Below are 16,088 nucleotides of genomic sequence, written 5' to 3' on the forward strand. Positions count from 1 at the left end.
GGATAAAAATTGCATTTAGTCATGACTTAAGAATAAAACTGACCAATCATTCATATCCTAACTCACCTCAATCTGCCCTTGGCGCGCATAAGATGGATGGTTCTTCAAAATTTTGATGGCAACTATTTCATTGGTTCCCTTTTTCCAGCATTTTACGACCTAGGGACAAAACAAACACGAAATGTCGTTTAGTTTCTATGAGCAGATAGAAATAGCACAGTTTATACAGAAGAGTAAAAAGATACTTTTACCTGTCCAAAAGTACCTCTGCCCAAAAACTCGAGGACTTCATATTGATTAGTCATAGAATAGAGAACCTCGTGCTGTACCAACTGGTAATCTCCATCCCCTTGGGGGTTGCTGCCACCGCCTCCATTGGCAGCGTTGGTTACTTGTTTGCTATGTGCCGTCATTCCTGTCTGCTTGTGTTGTTGTTGTTGTTGCTGCTGCTGTTGTTGTTGCAGCTGCTGTTGCTGTTGATTATGATGTTGCGACACTACAGTACTACCCACTGCGTTCGTCGCGTTGGCGGAGTGGACTGCCAGGCCGTCACCATTACCCTCCCTCGACCAGGTTTTTCTCTGTAGGAGGAATATACCTTATACAAAAATTTTTGGGTATTAAGAGATCGTAGATAGTTTTTGATAGCTTTAATTGGGTAGGGACGATAACGACGAACACACGCAAGACGAAACTTTGATGAATCCAAGCCGAGGCAACACAAATCCAAAACACAATCCGTAAGAATTGATGTAACATGAATAACATGACTCTTGTCTGTTAAATAAATACACACATACACACAGACATTCGCACGTTGTTAAAAATTAGTTTCAAACGCGTACGGGATGTGTAGTCAGTAGAATATGAAGAAAAATTTAGTTGTTAATGTTCTACGTAATGGTTTTTTGCATACACATCGATTTACGTCGTTTCGATGATGATCTTCGACATTGAGATTTAGCAAGCATTAAGAAACTTCGAACACTATAGCGGAAATACATCACGATGGCCGGTCATGAAATATGAAATGAAAGCCTTGACGGCAATCGATATCTAACTACGCCACATGGAAAAATTTCTGAGAAACGCTCGTACATCTGTACTTGCTTACAATATTTTCGCGATCAAAGGATCAACGAAAATCAATTATACCCCTAATTATCCGTCAGAATAACATCGTATCGATTTACGAAGCATTTAATACGATAGATACGCAAAGACAAAAATTGTTTACGGCTCTGTATGTCCGTGCGGAACGAAGCTACCTTTGTGAAAGTTGGCTCATGACAGGTATTAGACGATATTAATCCGTAGCTGTCGAACGCCGACGATTATCATTCTGTGGATACTACGTTCTCTCTCTCTCTCTCTCTCTTTCTTTCTTTCTTTCTCTCTCTTTCAGTAAAACTCTTGGTTCCTTTTTTATTCTTTTGCCAAACGACTTGACGAATCGCTGTCGTCGAAAACCACTACTTACTTCTGCGAAACAGCCAACGTGGCCAGATGACAAAGTCGATTTTCGAACGGTCATGGAGAAAAAATGGCGAGCACGATGACCGTTCGCTCGCGAAAGGAAAGAACGCGCCACTATTTTTAGCGATCGTAACGAGTTGTATCATGAACGATTGCGGAAACCAGCATGGTGAAAAATAAGCAGAGAAAAATACCGCTGGTAGACGCAAGTTTTCTTATCAGACAAAACCAACTGGATGACGAAATAAAGTATATACACGGATAAAGAACGGATCAACTCTGTCGCTAGCTGGTAGTAGAAATCGCTGCTTCGAACCAAGCTGAACGACACAGGACACGATGTGAAGAGAACGAGAAACACCTGGAAGGATACGTCCCTAGGAATTCAGGATGTCGCATGCCCCTTGAACGATGTAACAAACGCTTGAAATAAAACCGAGGCTATTTTATTTCACGATAACATTCATAAATAACACGCATAAGGACTCTGTTTCCTATCGGGACACGTCCCATCGCACGATTGCGCGTTACAAAACCGTGGAAGAAAGTCTTCTTCGGGCTTGTTTTTAGGTGAGGAGAATGGCTTCACCGTTAATACTTATTTATAGCGATTTCAAGCGGTAAGCGGCGTCTCATCGAGCGTATCAATAGCAAGGAAGAATAAAATATAGGAAAAGAAGCGACGGATTCGATAGATATAGAGTTTAAACAGCAAGAATTCGCTTAAAGATACATTATTCTCGATTGTAAATTTGTGATCTAAGCGTTTACGAACGTACGACCAACGTTCGTCTTCTACGATAATGGAAACGAGACCAAGAGAAAGAAGGATCGAGACGAGGATAAGTCGACTTTCCTCGACGCGATCACGCGGGTCAGAAGAGAATTATCGGTAAGAGAAAATCGGAGGAAGTGGCACCAACCTTCTGGCCACAGCGTTGGTACGTGTCTAAGAGCTTGATCGTCGAGGCTCGTACCAGGGTCTGTTGGTTCGGGCTACTCTTCTGCAGCGCATTATTGTTGTGCAGCGAGCTAAATGCGGTATTAGCACCGTTCACGGAGTACCGTTGTTGCAGACCGGTATTGTCTAATTGGTAGTCGCCGGTCGATTGAACCAATGCGTGTTGGATCACCGGCTGACTCACGTTGTACTCCAACTTGCGTTTCTTGCTGTGGTGGTGAACGGTGTTGTTACTGCTGCTGCTGCTGCTGCTGCTGCTGCCGTTGACGCTACTCGTCTGCTGTGTTTGGATGAACATGTCACACATTCCCTGTAATTATAAAGGGAAACACGATCGTTACTATTTCACACGATCGTTCTTCGCGAGGTAAAGACGTTATCGGGCGTTCGAATGTTGGAACGTTTCTCGAATCGGAAAAATGCTGACAGAGAGCGGTTCTGATCGCCAGTTTGATCGAGCGAGATGACTCGTTTCTACGATCTACAATTGTGTCTCTCTAATCGTACAATAAGTCAGCTAACAAGCGATATACCGCTGTTTCCGATTCGACAGCAAATGATAAATAACGGAAAAGCGTCAGCAAAACTAAAAATAAAACGAAAATGAACAAAGTTAAGTGAACAAAACTACGGCAAATGGAGGATAGAGAATAGAAGAGGATACAGAACGGCAAGAGTTTCCGTATATTCGTGGATGGATTTTATTCCGAGGCATGTTGTTGCGAGCAGTGGGAGATCGAGCCAGAGAAAAGAGGGGACCCATCGTGCGTCGTTCTGATTTAGGCGAACCGAGAGAGGAGCCCACAGCTCGCCATTGCGACGAGGCGACGCGCGATATATAAAAACGTACGCAACTAACAGCCGACCACGACGACTATGAATATTTTAGAATCTCCTTCACGTACATGTGCCTTTGTATGGTTCCACGCTGATTCGGGCCAGCGGCTCTCAAAAGGCATCTACCGAATATCAGGTTTCTGCGCGTTGACACTCCGAGTAGCTGCAACAGGGCAAACATATTGGGTTGGTCTCTCTCGAGCTAACGCTTCTACATACTCCGTTATTAATCGTGAAATTTCCCTACGCGAAAATCGCATCTGTTTCACCAGATCCAGCTATAGAAATCAAGTTTCCCATAATTTCCAGAAAATCCCGGGTATACTTCCAGGAAATACAGAATATAATGCGATCGATTTCTGGAGCGCTCGTTTCTAGCGCCGGTAAACTAGCACTTATGAAATTAAGCTTTAGATAAGATAACGCTTGTGCCTTTCTTTCCTCTTATCGATCGCGAAAGAAAGCTTCGCGAGTGCACGAGCGAGAATCGACGTTACACGTCGCAAAGTAAAACTCGACAGTAGCATAATACGTAGGTGTATCCCGGTGTGGAAAAGGAAAACGAAACATGACAAAGAAATACCGTGGCTCGGTCGACCGCGTCCCGGATCGATCGGCACGTGACGAATGTTTTGGAAACTTTCGTTAGCTCCGATTCGGTTCTCGCCCCCGCGGCACCTCCACACGCGTTAACACATGTCCACGATCTTTTCTTTCTCTTTCCCTCTTCCGGCTATCCCTCTTCATCCGCGTGCACGACGTGCTCTAATTATAGTGCTACTTGTCAGAAATAGTGTTGCTCCGTATTATGAACGATCTACGGTACCACCAAGTACAGTTACGTTTATGTTAACTGTCTCGTTACTCGGTGAGAGAGAGAGTTCTGTTTAATTGGTGCACCAAAGACAACGCGATATCGCGAATCGTATTGTATATTGTGCACTGTAGTCCAGAAGTACTTGGGCACCTGGGATTTTCTACTCCAGCCGATTAATATTAGCGAAATTTTACAAATCGTAAGTTACAATAAATTCGCTTATGCAACAATAACAAATTACTAAAAGGAATTAGATTTTGCAACTGAATTATACAAATGATTAGTTATCCGATTGAGATACGTAAAGTAGAGTTGCAAAAGAGAAGTCTACAACTTGTAACTTGTCAAATTACTAATATTATTAGCTGGTAAATTATTTTGCAGGGAGACCCTGGTGTAATTCGATCAAAAAGTTGTGATTTTCGTTGTATTGTCAAAGTTGTGGGTGAGTTTTCTCTACTAAAGTTTATCTACTATTAACTCTTCATAATTGTGTCTAATAACCAGGACCAAATGTTCTGCTAAAATTAAACTGAAATAAACAATATACCGGCGTGACTTAAAAAATCCATTACCGTCTCTAATAAATATCTGACACTTCGTAGAATCTACATAAACATTTAGAATATGGCCAAACACATGTTCCAGCTGTTCTAAGATCTTAACATTGAATAGAGACGTTTAAAGTTTTCATTCAGATATCTCCGCAGAATCGCTTCTATCGTTTATGTCATTTTTACGACTAATGAATTTATGAGAGTAGATCACTTGATTTCTGAGAATTGAACGTTAATAGTGTGGCTGGATAATGAAATCGAGAAACTGATAAAGAATAGGATTGATAATTTTGGATATTGAAAGGCTAGCGCGTCAACAGATTACGTGTGGTATCAATAGATCACGAATCTATTCTTCGTTGAAATCTTCTCAATATATCGCGTCTCTCGCGGCGCTTGGCTAAAAATTAATTAGAAGCTATGTACAAAACTACTCGAAAGCTACTACGAATTCGCGACTCGTTGGTCGTGAGCTAAGTTTGAACGCGAATCGCCTCGTCACCGTCGCGTCGTCTTTGTGCCAAACTATTCTCTCCCTGCACGCTCTTCTCGACGATCGTCAAGTTTATAAGATGAAATCAGTGGAGAAGAGTAAGTAGCAGGGCTAGAAAGTTTCGTCTCACGGTACCTCGTCACGCCAGGTAAGAGAAGGAAGAAAAGAACGATCGTAAATGTGGGTCGTAGTATAATTCCAGCGGATGGCCGGTTGGCGAGAAGGTGAAAAAAGCCGGTTGTTGGCTCGACGACGAATTTCGGTAGCATGCCTTGGATCAGACGAAAAACAGGGCTGGTGAAAACGAAGAAAAATGTGAATAGACGTCCTCCTTGACTAGTGGTGTTTGAAGAACGAAGCGCTATCCGAAGTACGTCGTAATAAGAGTAGCAACTTTACGTAATAGCTGAACGTAGCAGATAGCGGATCGAAGGAGTTTCAGCTTACTATTCGTGATCAGTCGACTTTTATATATTATCATGTCGATTGGTTATTGCAAAGTTCAGCAACGGATCCAACTTTTCAGACAATTACGTAGCCATCAATTAAAAAGAACGAAGAAAGAATAAATAAAAAGCAATAGTGTTGGCTCGTGACATCGTGATAAACATGATACATCGAACACAACGGACGATCTTTGCATTGCAAAGTCGCGTTGTCGAGCGTCGTCGTTGATCTCTCCCGACTTATCTACGAACGACTCGCGTATAATCGTTTCGAAGCGACGGCACACAATAACGGAAAAAAGCGAGTAGGCGCCGACCAGCAAACAACGCGATTAGCGTACCTAATCTATCGCGATTTTTCGTGACCGACGAGTGGTTCAGATTTGTGAAACAATTCACTCTCATGGCACAGCCGTGACTCTCCAAACGTGGACAGCTATTGTTTCTATCGCGATATAGACTGGCGACTGGCGATGAGTCACTTTCTCTCTCTCTCTCTCTCTCTCGCTCGCTCTCTTGTCTATCCGTGCAAGTTGCGCGAACCAACGAAACGAAAGTCCGACTTTGCCGAGTTTGCGCTTGCTTGCGATGGTACTCGCGCGTTCCAAGCCGCAGTCTACGACGCTACCCTTGCAAAAGGCTACGAATAATCGCGCGCAACGTCTAGACTACGGTATACAGTCATCGTGGTGACTCAAGCTGATCGCTAGATAAACGGGAAACCCGAAAAGACCCGAAACTGACCTAGCTTTCGTAGAAACTTTTGCCGCGGCATGGAGTCACCACCGATCGAACAATGAACCGTCCAGATGAATCACGAAGATATTGTAACTTCCCGAACGGGAAAGATAAAAGTCAACTCATTTTCAGCGCGGATGCAAGGAGAATGCAAGGAGAATGCGAGACACGTTTGACGCGAGCAAGTTAGAAACGCGTCGAGGCATCGATTCCATCGGCTATCAATTGACCAATTCTTTGTATCTGACGCGAGAATAACGACCGTTCCAGAGGATATTTTCGAAGCTGCGACGAATGCAAGGAAACGATCGAAAACGCCATACACCAGACGTACGTACGTCGTTTCACTACTTTCTTGCTTTAGATAACGGATTGTTGTCGTCGATGAATCGCGGTATTCGTCGCTTAGACGATTGATAACGCAAGGAAAATGACTCGAAACAACTTGGATAACACAAGTTTCTACTTTTCGCTGCAGAGTCGTACTTCGAGATACAGACACGCGACAATAAATCGAATCTTACTGGGCCGTATACCAAATTGTATCGAGTTGAAACACTGTCCGATTAAGAAGTACGCGCTCGCAAACTCGCGTTGCTTCTCCTCGAAAGAGACAGCGAACAGTTCGAGCCCGTCCGTTGTCGTAAATTAACCGTCTAGTATCGCGATCATAAACGTCTGCTGTTACGTCTTGTATTTATAACCTGCAATCGCGCGCACAAAAGTTCGCCGACAAATTGGATGATCATGCGTTAGACTCTTCGTTTCTACTCTAGCAAGTTTTCACGCCGCTGCTAACAATCGTTGGAATAGGATAGTGGTAAGGTCATGTTTGCAAGTAATCCACGAGTATGTACATGGTCGTGTACATGGAGTACGAGTCGTTTCGAAAGGATTGCTGCAATTATTACCAAATTGTTATTAAAGCAAGCTTCAATTTTCACTGAAACGAATGTTTCGAAGAGAACATATTTGAAGAGGTTGTTGCAGTAAGTGCTTTCTCCAATGTTGCGAACAAACCAACGAAAACCAACTCAACATCAAATCACTTTTCCAAACGTGTTACAAATTCATAGACGATTAATGTTTGCAATAATAAAGTAAAGTATTTTTGGATATGGAACTTACATCTTTCTTTCTCTCGCAGTCAGTTCAATTTATATATGGGAGCTGCTTCCTTACTGCTGCAAACTCTTCATTTTCTTTTTTACGTTTTCGATCTGTTTCCTCGAGAAGAATCATCACAATTTATTCCTCTATGCAATTTCGTCCTCGACAACGTTTCGTAACTCGTTATCCTTCGCTCGAAAGCAATTTCCAACGAAAGTCTTGAATCTGTCTCCTCATTTTCTTGTATCTTAGATGAGAGATATTCGCGTTTTCCAAACACTCTGATTCGGATATAAATCAATAATGGTAAGTGGGTATTATCATAACGAAGCATGCAATTATATAATTGAAGAGCACACAGGAAAAATGTGAGATGCTGTATCGTCGTTGAATTTTTATTTCAATGTCACTTGGTGGCTAATATATACAACTGAACATCACAGGAAGAAAACATGATAACTACATATCTGTTGATTATCTAATATTAACGTCAGTTTTGATCAAGCAGAAACATTTTAATACGACGATTGAAAAACAAGCTATTAAGACAAGGAATATTTTAGTACCTTCGATATTTTGAAGAGAGTGAAGAAAATAAAAGAACGATTTTGGTGACACGACATTTTTTGAAAATCAATTGAGCTTTAAAATTGGTATTATAGTCCTCAATTGAAAAGAAAACGATTTGTCCGAACACATAACATTGTCTCATAAAAATTAGTAGTAAAACTATAAAATTTTGTAGGCAATATGGAATGATCGTGTTTGAAATGTTCAGTAGAATACAAAAATACATATTTAACACCGCAAGCAAATAAAGGGATAACCTTGGTAAGGAATTAAGTAATAAAATAAAATTAGCTATTTGGAATTTAAAAATTCTTACGTGAATCAACGACGCACGTCGGGAAAACAACAAATCGCTGCTCAATATTATGTAAGAAGCCATTTGAGCCGATTAAGCGGGTACCGTTTTTCACCATATCGTAGAAACTTCGTCAGTCGATTGTTAAGATTACTACACAATAAACACATTATACGCCTCTTCTTCCCTTGTAAAATTCCACGCTTTCCACGCCGACCAGCCGTACGCAAGATAACGGTTCCTTCGACAATGGAATTTCCCGATTAAACTGTTCTATGTCACGTTTACACCCTTTTAGACTTATATCTCTCGTCCGAAACGTGTATCCTTCCGCAACACGTGTCCTATGATATTTACGTGTGTAAATCGAGACGCTATTTGTCTGCAACATTCCTTGCTATGCGTCACATCGAAGACCAACTCGTTCATATTCGAATTTTCTGCTAGCGATGTGAGTGGCAAAATTTTACGACCAACATCGGCTCTTAAACGCAATTTAGAAGTATTTACGAATTTCTATTGAACTACCCAACAACCTTCTAAAGGAGCATTTGTTTCATCAACAAACTACAACCAAGTATCCCGAATACAATGTGGAAATTCAAAACGATGATTCATTAGAAATTCCAGTTTGGTTTCGTGCCGAAGAAAGTTCGGAAGGGGAAGATAATAAACATTAAGGGATTTATCTTAAGGGGAAATCCCTTAGAAATATTATTTTAATTCTATGTCCAAGATAATCGGATAACAAAATTTCTTAGGAATTTTGCTCGGATTTCATTTGCAGACCGATGCGGAAGAAATAGATAAGTCTATTCTTGTTTTTCTGATTTTTACGTCGCTCTCGAATAAAAAGAGTATGTATTTCAAGTATGAAAGAATTGACGAAGGGAATAGTCTGATAAATTTGAAGATACTTTGAAAATAAGCCATAGATCCGCAATGTTTTGTAAAACACGAAGAGAATATTAACTACTATCGTTACTATTAGTCTGTGTAAATAATGATACTAATGTTTTCCAAATGTCCAACAGGATGATACAAAATATTTAATCCTCAAATCAGATGAAGAGATAGTTCCGATACAGAATTAATTTATAACGAATTTTGAATCTTAACATTCCTTTACTATAACTTCCTTAAAAATGTTGATCCTATTTCATATCGGAGAAACGAACGATTTTTCAGCACGAAACGCATGAGAATAAAAGTCGAAGAACAGTATCGTCGATTGGAGGAGCATCTTTATCCCATTCGTTCCAAGGAACACTGTAACAAGATTCCACAGTGTTTCTATCGATCAAACAGTGTAACAGACGTTTGATGAGTCTTGTGTGTCGCGTTCTATTTGTGTTTGCAAAAACCTACGCTAAATTAAATCGAATTGGAAGCGTGTCAGAGATGGTTTCGAGTGGAATCGTGGTTTACGACCGACGAAATAACCAGATCTACCAAGTAAGCGACGAGTCTCGCGTTCGAGCGGTACGAGCAAAAGGATACCCGAGCTTTCACCAGAAGATAGGGGTATTCAGACCAAGCTTAGTCCTTAAACGGAAGGCCATGAAGCATGGAAAATTCCGTTGAACGATATAAGCGAATAGAGAGGGTTTTATTTCATCAAAAAAAAAAAAAAAAAAAAAAATACGAAATTTCTTTGTAGAATACAAATATGATACGAAAGAAAGATCCATTTTCTTAAAAAAAAAAAAAAAAGGCATTGAAACATCTCTTACGATTAAGAATATAATTGTAAAATTAAAAGTTTGTATATCATTTAGAGTAGGAATTTCGACGAAGATTATCTTGCGATTATTTTGCAAAAGTTCACTGTCAAATGAATTTTTCGCTTTAAGTATATTCTAACATAGCGATATCTAAAAGAATCTTTTAAGAGGTATTTGATATAAGGATATGGCGAGTGAAAGAAAGCAATGCAACAAATAAATATCGTTACACAATTATGCAAGATGATTTACGAAACTGGAGCGTCTTATCTCTTTCTCGGATAAAGTTAAAAGAAAATGTTACAGAAAAAAGATGAATAGTTGCAAGGAAAACTACGAATATTTCCCGATGATTTTTCTTCGCAAGTGTAATGATGTATATGCATTTCGCAGTTATATTATTTCTTGAAACGAGAACATTTCTTATCGTAAACCAAATCGTTTACTCATTCTACATAGAAAGGTATTAAGACAACAACAACAATAACAAATAACAATAACAAGGTCGAAAATTTAGTATTTTAAAAGATATTTTAACTTCAATTTTGTAGAATTTATTATTTGAAAGACAGGCAGAAATTTAACGTAGCACTCTCGTGTTTAAATGAAGGATAATTAAACAAATTTTTTATAAGTATTATATTGGTCACTGTATTTAAAAATAAAAATAAAAATCGTTGGAATTTCATAAACTCCGTCTTGCCAATCACGATTTCAAATTCTTTAAAGTATCGTTTTTGAAGTATAAAGTGGGAAATCTATCCGAAAACTCTCACACACCACTGTATAAGAAATGAGTATTCGAAGATTTTAAGGGTGAGCTTGGCCACCTATCTTGCTTTTATCGCGCGATATCGAACGTATTCCTCATTTAAGGTTACCCAAAGATCAACAAATGTCCCAGAGCGCTATAGCAAGTTCGTTTAATGTATCGATCGATATTCGGTTTACTCCACAAACTTGCTCGTGATCGCCTTGAAATCACGAAACAACCATTTTCGATCAAACTTCCTCATCGCCGTACAATTTCGTGTAATTATACAATATTTCATTATAATGTCTTTAGAAACAATAACTATCGTTGAGCATAGTTGATGTATGTGCCTTACCGTTCCTAATATACAAGGTGATTGCGAAATCGTGATTTAAATGTATTGAGGAAAAATGAGGAATGAGTCAAACATGGACAAAGGTCATTTTTGTTATGAACCCTGGATATTTTGGTAGATGTGAGTTTAACTAATTCTCGACCGAATATGGAAAAACAATCACAACAAAATTATTTTGTATATGAAAATAAGCTAAAATAAGTTTTTCTTCAAAAAACTGTTCACGTTTAGTCGGGAATTAATCTGATAAACGCAGTTTGGACAAAATTTCGATTCTCTCGTAAAAAAACTCCGAATGCAAAATCCTTGCTTCAGGTTCTCAACTTGTTTTTGCGTCTACAGTAGTGTCCAGTCTATTGTTCACTCCTGTCTAGCTGGGTGAATCAGGCAGATTCACATATCTAACCTGACAAGTTTTCAAACTTGATTTCCTTAAAAGCAAATTCTTTATCCTTCATTTTAGTTTCGTTTTCAGTCACAGAATCTCCCTGACCCCATTTTTATCATGAATTACAATGAAATACACCTTGTATGTATATCAAGCAAATTATCAAACTGCATTTTCTCGAAAACAAAGCATCGTATGAAAAATTCGACATTTCCAAGTTATTTTTACATGAGGAATCACGTCCTTTCCGCTTGTATCACGATATATTACCATAAAACGTTGTTTCGTGCTTTGTCATTCGCCTATCGCGGTGTTAAAAACGAAACGTGGTTTGTAAGAGGAACAGGAAAAAGTAAATGGAACGACGTACGTTGATATATACACGCACGCACGACGAAGAGAAGTAGTAATCGTAAAGTGTGGTAATGTCCTTCTGGGAGGTGCTCGTACGTGTCGAGAGGTGGACCTCGAAATGCCGAAAGGCCTTTCGGAAGGCCACGTTTGAGGAAATCTCGTAGAAACGAGATAAAAAATGCTGGGCGAGCACACTATGCCGCCGGTTGCCACTTCCGATTACTTCGTTTGCCTCACGGACTGCCAGACGGCGGTCGATAATTAGAAAACGATAATCAAACGCGACAATATAGAGCACCAATCGATCTGCGGATGAACGCGCAGAACTCCGAGGAACAGGGATACGGATGAAACTAATTGGATTTTCAGTCGGAGTTCCACGGGAAAACGATTCGATGATTATTTTTCTTTCTATCTTGAAATTGCTTTCGCTTGCTATTTCGTTTTCGAAATGGAAAGAGAAATGTAGTTAGTGGCTCGTCTTATTTCGAAAGATTAACGTCTTTCTTTATAATATCGAGCTACATTTTCGACTATCTCAGAAACTAAACCGATCGTGTTCTCCACTTTCTGTTAATTCCTCAATTTCATTACTCGAGTGAACAATTAATGTTCAGTTCTCAAGAAACAAATCATTTAGTTCCATAAAGTCATCTATCAGGAGAAGGTAACATGAATAATAGCAAATTTGAAGAACAGCATTCGTAACATCATCATTTTCCCGTACTTGATTTATGTAGTTGACCAATGTGGCTTCTAAATCACTCATTTCTGAAGTGAAACAAGAGGAGTCTCATAATCGTATCAAAGTTCAATTTTAACCCTGAATTTGTTTTAAAATTATAAAATCATAGATTACCGAATACAAATTCTACCCTTCTCAGTTATAGTATTCTATCTACTATATCGAAACCGAATAAATTCGAATTTTTATCATATTCATTGTGCTATCTTTATTTTGCCTCGTTCAGTTTAAAGTGTTTGGTCATTATTTCGGAACATCCTATATAACCTCACTTAAAAAATAAAAAACACCGATATAGTTTAAATATTTCAGCATATCTTAAAAAATGAAAAGACGCTACATAAGACGTTTTGACTAACATGGACAAAATCGTGTGTAGATACCTTGTTAAAGTATTAATTAATCCTAACGTATATACTACAAAAAAAGAAAAACGGAAAACTCATGAGGCAAGAGTTGATATTGATCGACATCGCGAGCAGTTTTCGATCCGTCGCTAAAATATAATTTCAGCCGGGGGAAGAACCATTCGACGGCAACGTAGCACGATTCACAAAACGAAACGTGGTATCGATACGAGAGTCTCCCAGCTAAGCGGAAATAAAAAATATCGCTACTGCCTGTGACAGTAGGTTTTAACGTAAAAAAGACAAAAAAAGAGAAAGGAACGAGGACGGTCGCGCGTTGGTAAATGATCCAGATACTTTATAAACTTTGGCACGAAGCAACCGACGGTGTGTTATGTGGATGGGGAATTTCCAGGCGAGCTTACGCGCGTGTTGAACGAAGCAACGAAAAGTGCTAGGATTTCGTTCGTAATGAAACATCGTATATGTATATATATATACATATATACGTACGCTATCGACGTACAACTCGGTGACACGTAGAAATCGCGATCCAGTAAACGCTTCTGCGACGCGACTTCCAGCCTACGTGCACGCAGTTGCTTGGTCGACAGATGTTCTTCGCTCGCGTGTTACAATTCACAAACTTTTCCACTCGGTCGGCACGACTCCGTTTGCGCTGGCATTTCGTCCAATTTCAGGAATACTACGCGTTTCGTGAAATTGCATCCCACTGCGCAACATATTATCGAGATCCACGCTCGAGACGATCGTTACGATTAAAAAAGTTAGGCAAAACGTTACCACGTCAAAAAGTTATTTATCAAGCTCGAAACGCGCACGCACACACCTACCGACGATTGCTTTCATTGATAAAAGCATAAATCGACGGAAATGAAAAACACGGATCCGAACATATATCTTCTACCTAACGACGACGCATGCAAACCGACATTCTGAGGTTATGTTCGCCTTTCCAAGCTTTCGGCAACAGATGTTTCCGATTCAGCTTCCCGTTTCGCGATCTCCTAGGTGGCTGTCGTGTCGACGTCGCACGAAACCTGGTGCGGAGAAAAAATTTAAACTGTCACGCCGCTAACCTGATCAATTTACACCATATGATCGCGCGATCAGCCTACTGGTTTTCGCAGAAAAGTTTCGTGAAACGAACGAACGGCAATTGACCGAAGTTCACGAGGGGGAAAACTTTAATTTGTTTACGTTTTCAGTTTATCGAACGTACGTATGTTCGTGAGAATATACGCGTTCGCAATATGATAAGCTATACGTGAATCGCTCGACCGAGAGTGGAACGGGTAAGACACGCGAGTCACGGTATCTTCCGGTAACCTGTCAACCGCAAATATCGTCGGTAGAAATATAGAAAAGCATCATTTCATTGATTCGTACGCAAGGGATAGAAACACACGAGATTAACGGCGTGTCGGAAAGAAAGAGCGAAGGAAAGAACATGTTACGGATCGTCGGCAAAATTGAAGTAGGAGAGAAAAGAAGAAAAAGAGAAACATACCTCTCGGTTCTTGGCCAGTGTCTCTCTGTTCAGGGACGGGCCCGACGATCACGTAGCAGCATGTTCTGTTTATTCCCGGGTTATCTTTTCCCCGTCTGGTTTGTCGGGCTCTCGTTAGCGACACACAGCCATCTTGCGTAGTGCCTGGCCTGGCTCGGTCGCTTTCGGTACGATGGCCTCCGTGAGCGCGACAGAGAGGATAGTCGCGGTGAATAGGGGGATTCGAGAGAAGGAGGGAATGAAACGTAACAGAAGAGAGAGCGAGAACCACGGCCCCGCCGAAGTGCGTGTCTCACCAATATACACGCGTTATACACCGAAGTAGCACCAGCAATACCACACCGCCGCCGCCACCACCACCGCCACGACCACCACACCACTACTACCAATACCGCCACTGCCACCGACGTGGAGGCACTGCACCTCTCTCACAGTTTTCGCCACTTTTTCGCACGGCCCTCGCCCACCTCCGTCACATACATATTCCGTGGAGCAGCCAGCGTTTGCGCGCACCTTCGTTTTCAACACGACGGATTTTCACCCAGACAGAACAGGGTAAACGCGACGAACCCGTTATTTACCCGTTTACCGATGTCTTCTGTCAATTTGACCTACCATACTCTCTTCTCTGTTTTGTTCTGTTGTTAGCGTTGCACCACTGCTACGGCCGTCGTAGACGCTACTGCTGCTGCTCCCGTTGCCGCTAGTCCACTACTGACTGCCCGTACCCGTACTCGTACTCGTAGTACCTGTCGTTCCAACGCGCACGACTGCGATCGGGGGATCGCTCGGGCTCGGCTGCCGCACGACTGAAACACTTCGGCCATCTTCGGTACGCCTCGGCGATTTGCGCTCACTTTCTGCGCAGGGGCGGCGATATCGTGGGCGCATCAAGCGCCCCGTCCCCGTTTCCTCTTCGATGACTCATGTGCCACGCTCTGACGTATACGCGCTCCAACTCCAACCGCCACCGTCGCTTTAAGAAACCATCGAGGCCTCTTTATCGCGTGAATCTGCAGGACATATGGATACGTTGCTACGTGAAAATGTTGCAATTTTATTCGATCAAAAAGGGACGTGTATAATTCCTTCGTTCAATTAAATCTTCTGGAACCGATCAGTTTGCATGTTGATTTTTGAAAGCGTACCCCGCGTTTCGTGTTTCGCTGTTCCGATCTTCGCCGCAGCGTTCGCGTTCAAGGGAAATCGCAATGACGTCGGCGAATGACGCTAGTCGCTAATGGTCTTTCAACATATGTAGATCGATCTGTGTAATTTTGTTTTCGTTAACGAGCGTTCTTATCGAGGATCAGCGTGTACGCAACGCGTGCGCGAAACGTTCGTTTTGTTTGTTAATTTTGCAACGCTGGGTTACATGGAAATAAACGTCTCGTGCAATTATTTTCACCATCGATTTCTTGTTTTGCCGTGCGCCACGGTACGCCGGTCTCTGACGAAAAAAAAGGACAAGACAACGGTATACGGGTGGTCGAACCAGCTATTTGTAATCATCGTAGTGAAACAAACGGAAACAAGTAAAATACCAAGCGATCTAAGGACTTTCACGGTCGTACTACCATCGAACAAAAT

At 41.1% G+C, this 16,088-nt stretch overlaps 1 protein-coding gene and 1 long non-coding RNA gene across 20 annotated transcripts in view; one reads left to right on the forward strand and one right to left on the reverse strand.

Moving 5' to 3' along the window:
• LOC117236924 (homeodomain-interacting protein kinase 2) overlaps positions 1-14,774 on the reverse strand; it is a 34,524-nt gene extending 19,750 nt beyond the window's left edge. For 15 of the 19 annotated variants that reach the window (XM_033500352.1, XM_033500357.1, XM_033500340.1 and 12 more), the window contains exons 1-5: positions 14,499-14,633; positions 3,343-3,437; positions 2,400-2,747; positions 252-581; positions 67-159 (exon numbers count right to left, since the gene is read on the reverse strand). In XM_033500352.1, the coding sequence (XP_033356243.1) occupies positions 67-159; positions 252-581; positions 2,400-2,747; positions 3,343-3,396 (825 nt within the window). In that variant the 5' untranslated portion in view covers positions 3,397-3,437; positions 14,499-14,633. Of the gene's footprint in view, positions 1-66; positions 160-251; positions 582-2,399; positions 2,748-3,342; positions 3,438-7,453; positions 7,717-14,498 lie in introns of those variants that run through there. The other 4 variants (XM_033500349.1, XM_033500339.1, XM_033500347.1 and 1 more) reach the window with 4 other exon arrangements.
• Positions 14,775-14,911: 137 nt separating this feature from the next.
• On the forward strand, positions 14,912-15,615 carry LOC117236927. Its single transcript, XR_004493922.1, has 2 exons — positions 14,912-15,053; positions 15,147-15,615. It is a non-coding gene; the product is annotated as an uncharacterized LOC117236927 (long non-coding RNA).
• The last annotated feature ends 473 nt before the right edge of the window (positions 15,616-16,088 follow it).

Source organism: Bombus vosnesenskii, unplaced genomic scaffold, assembly GCF_011952255.1.
Source record: "Bombus vosnesenskii isolate JDL3184/JDL3185 unplaced genomic scaffold, Bvos_JDL3184-5_v1.1 scf7180000013352, whole genome shotgun sequence".
Taxonomy (NCBI): Eukaryota; Metazoa; Arthropoda; class Insecta; order Hymenoptera; family Apidae; genus Bombus; species Bombus vosnesenskii.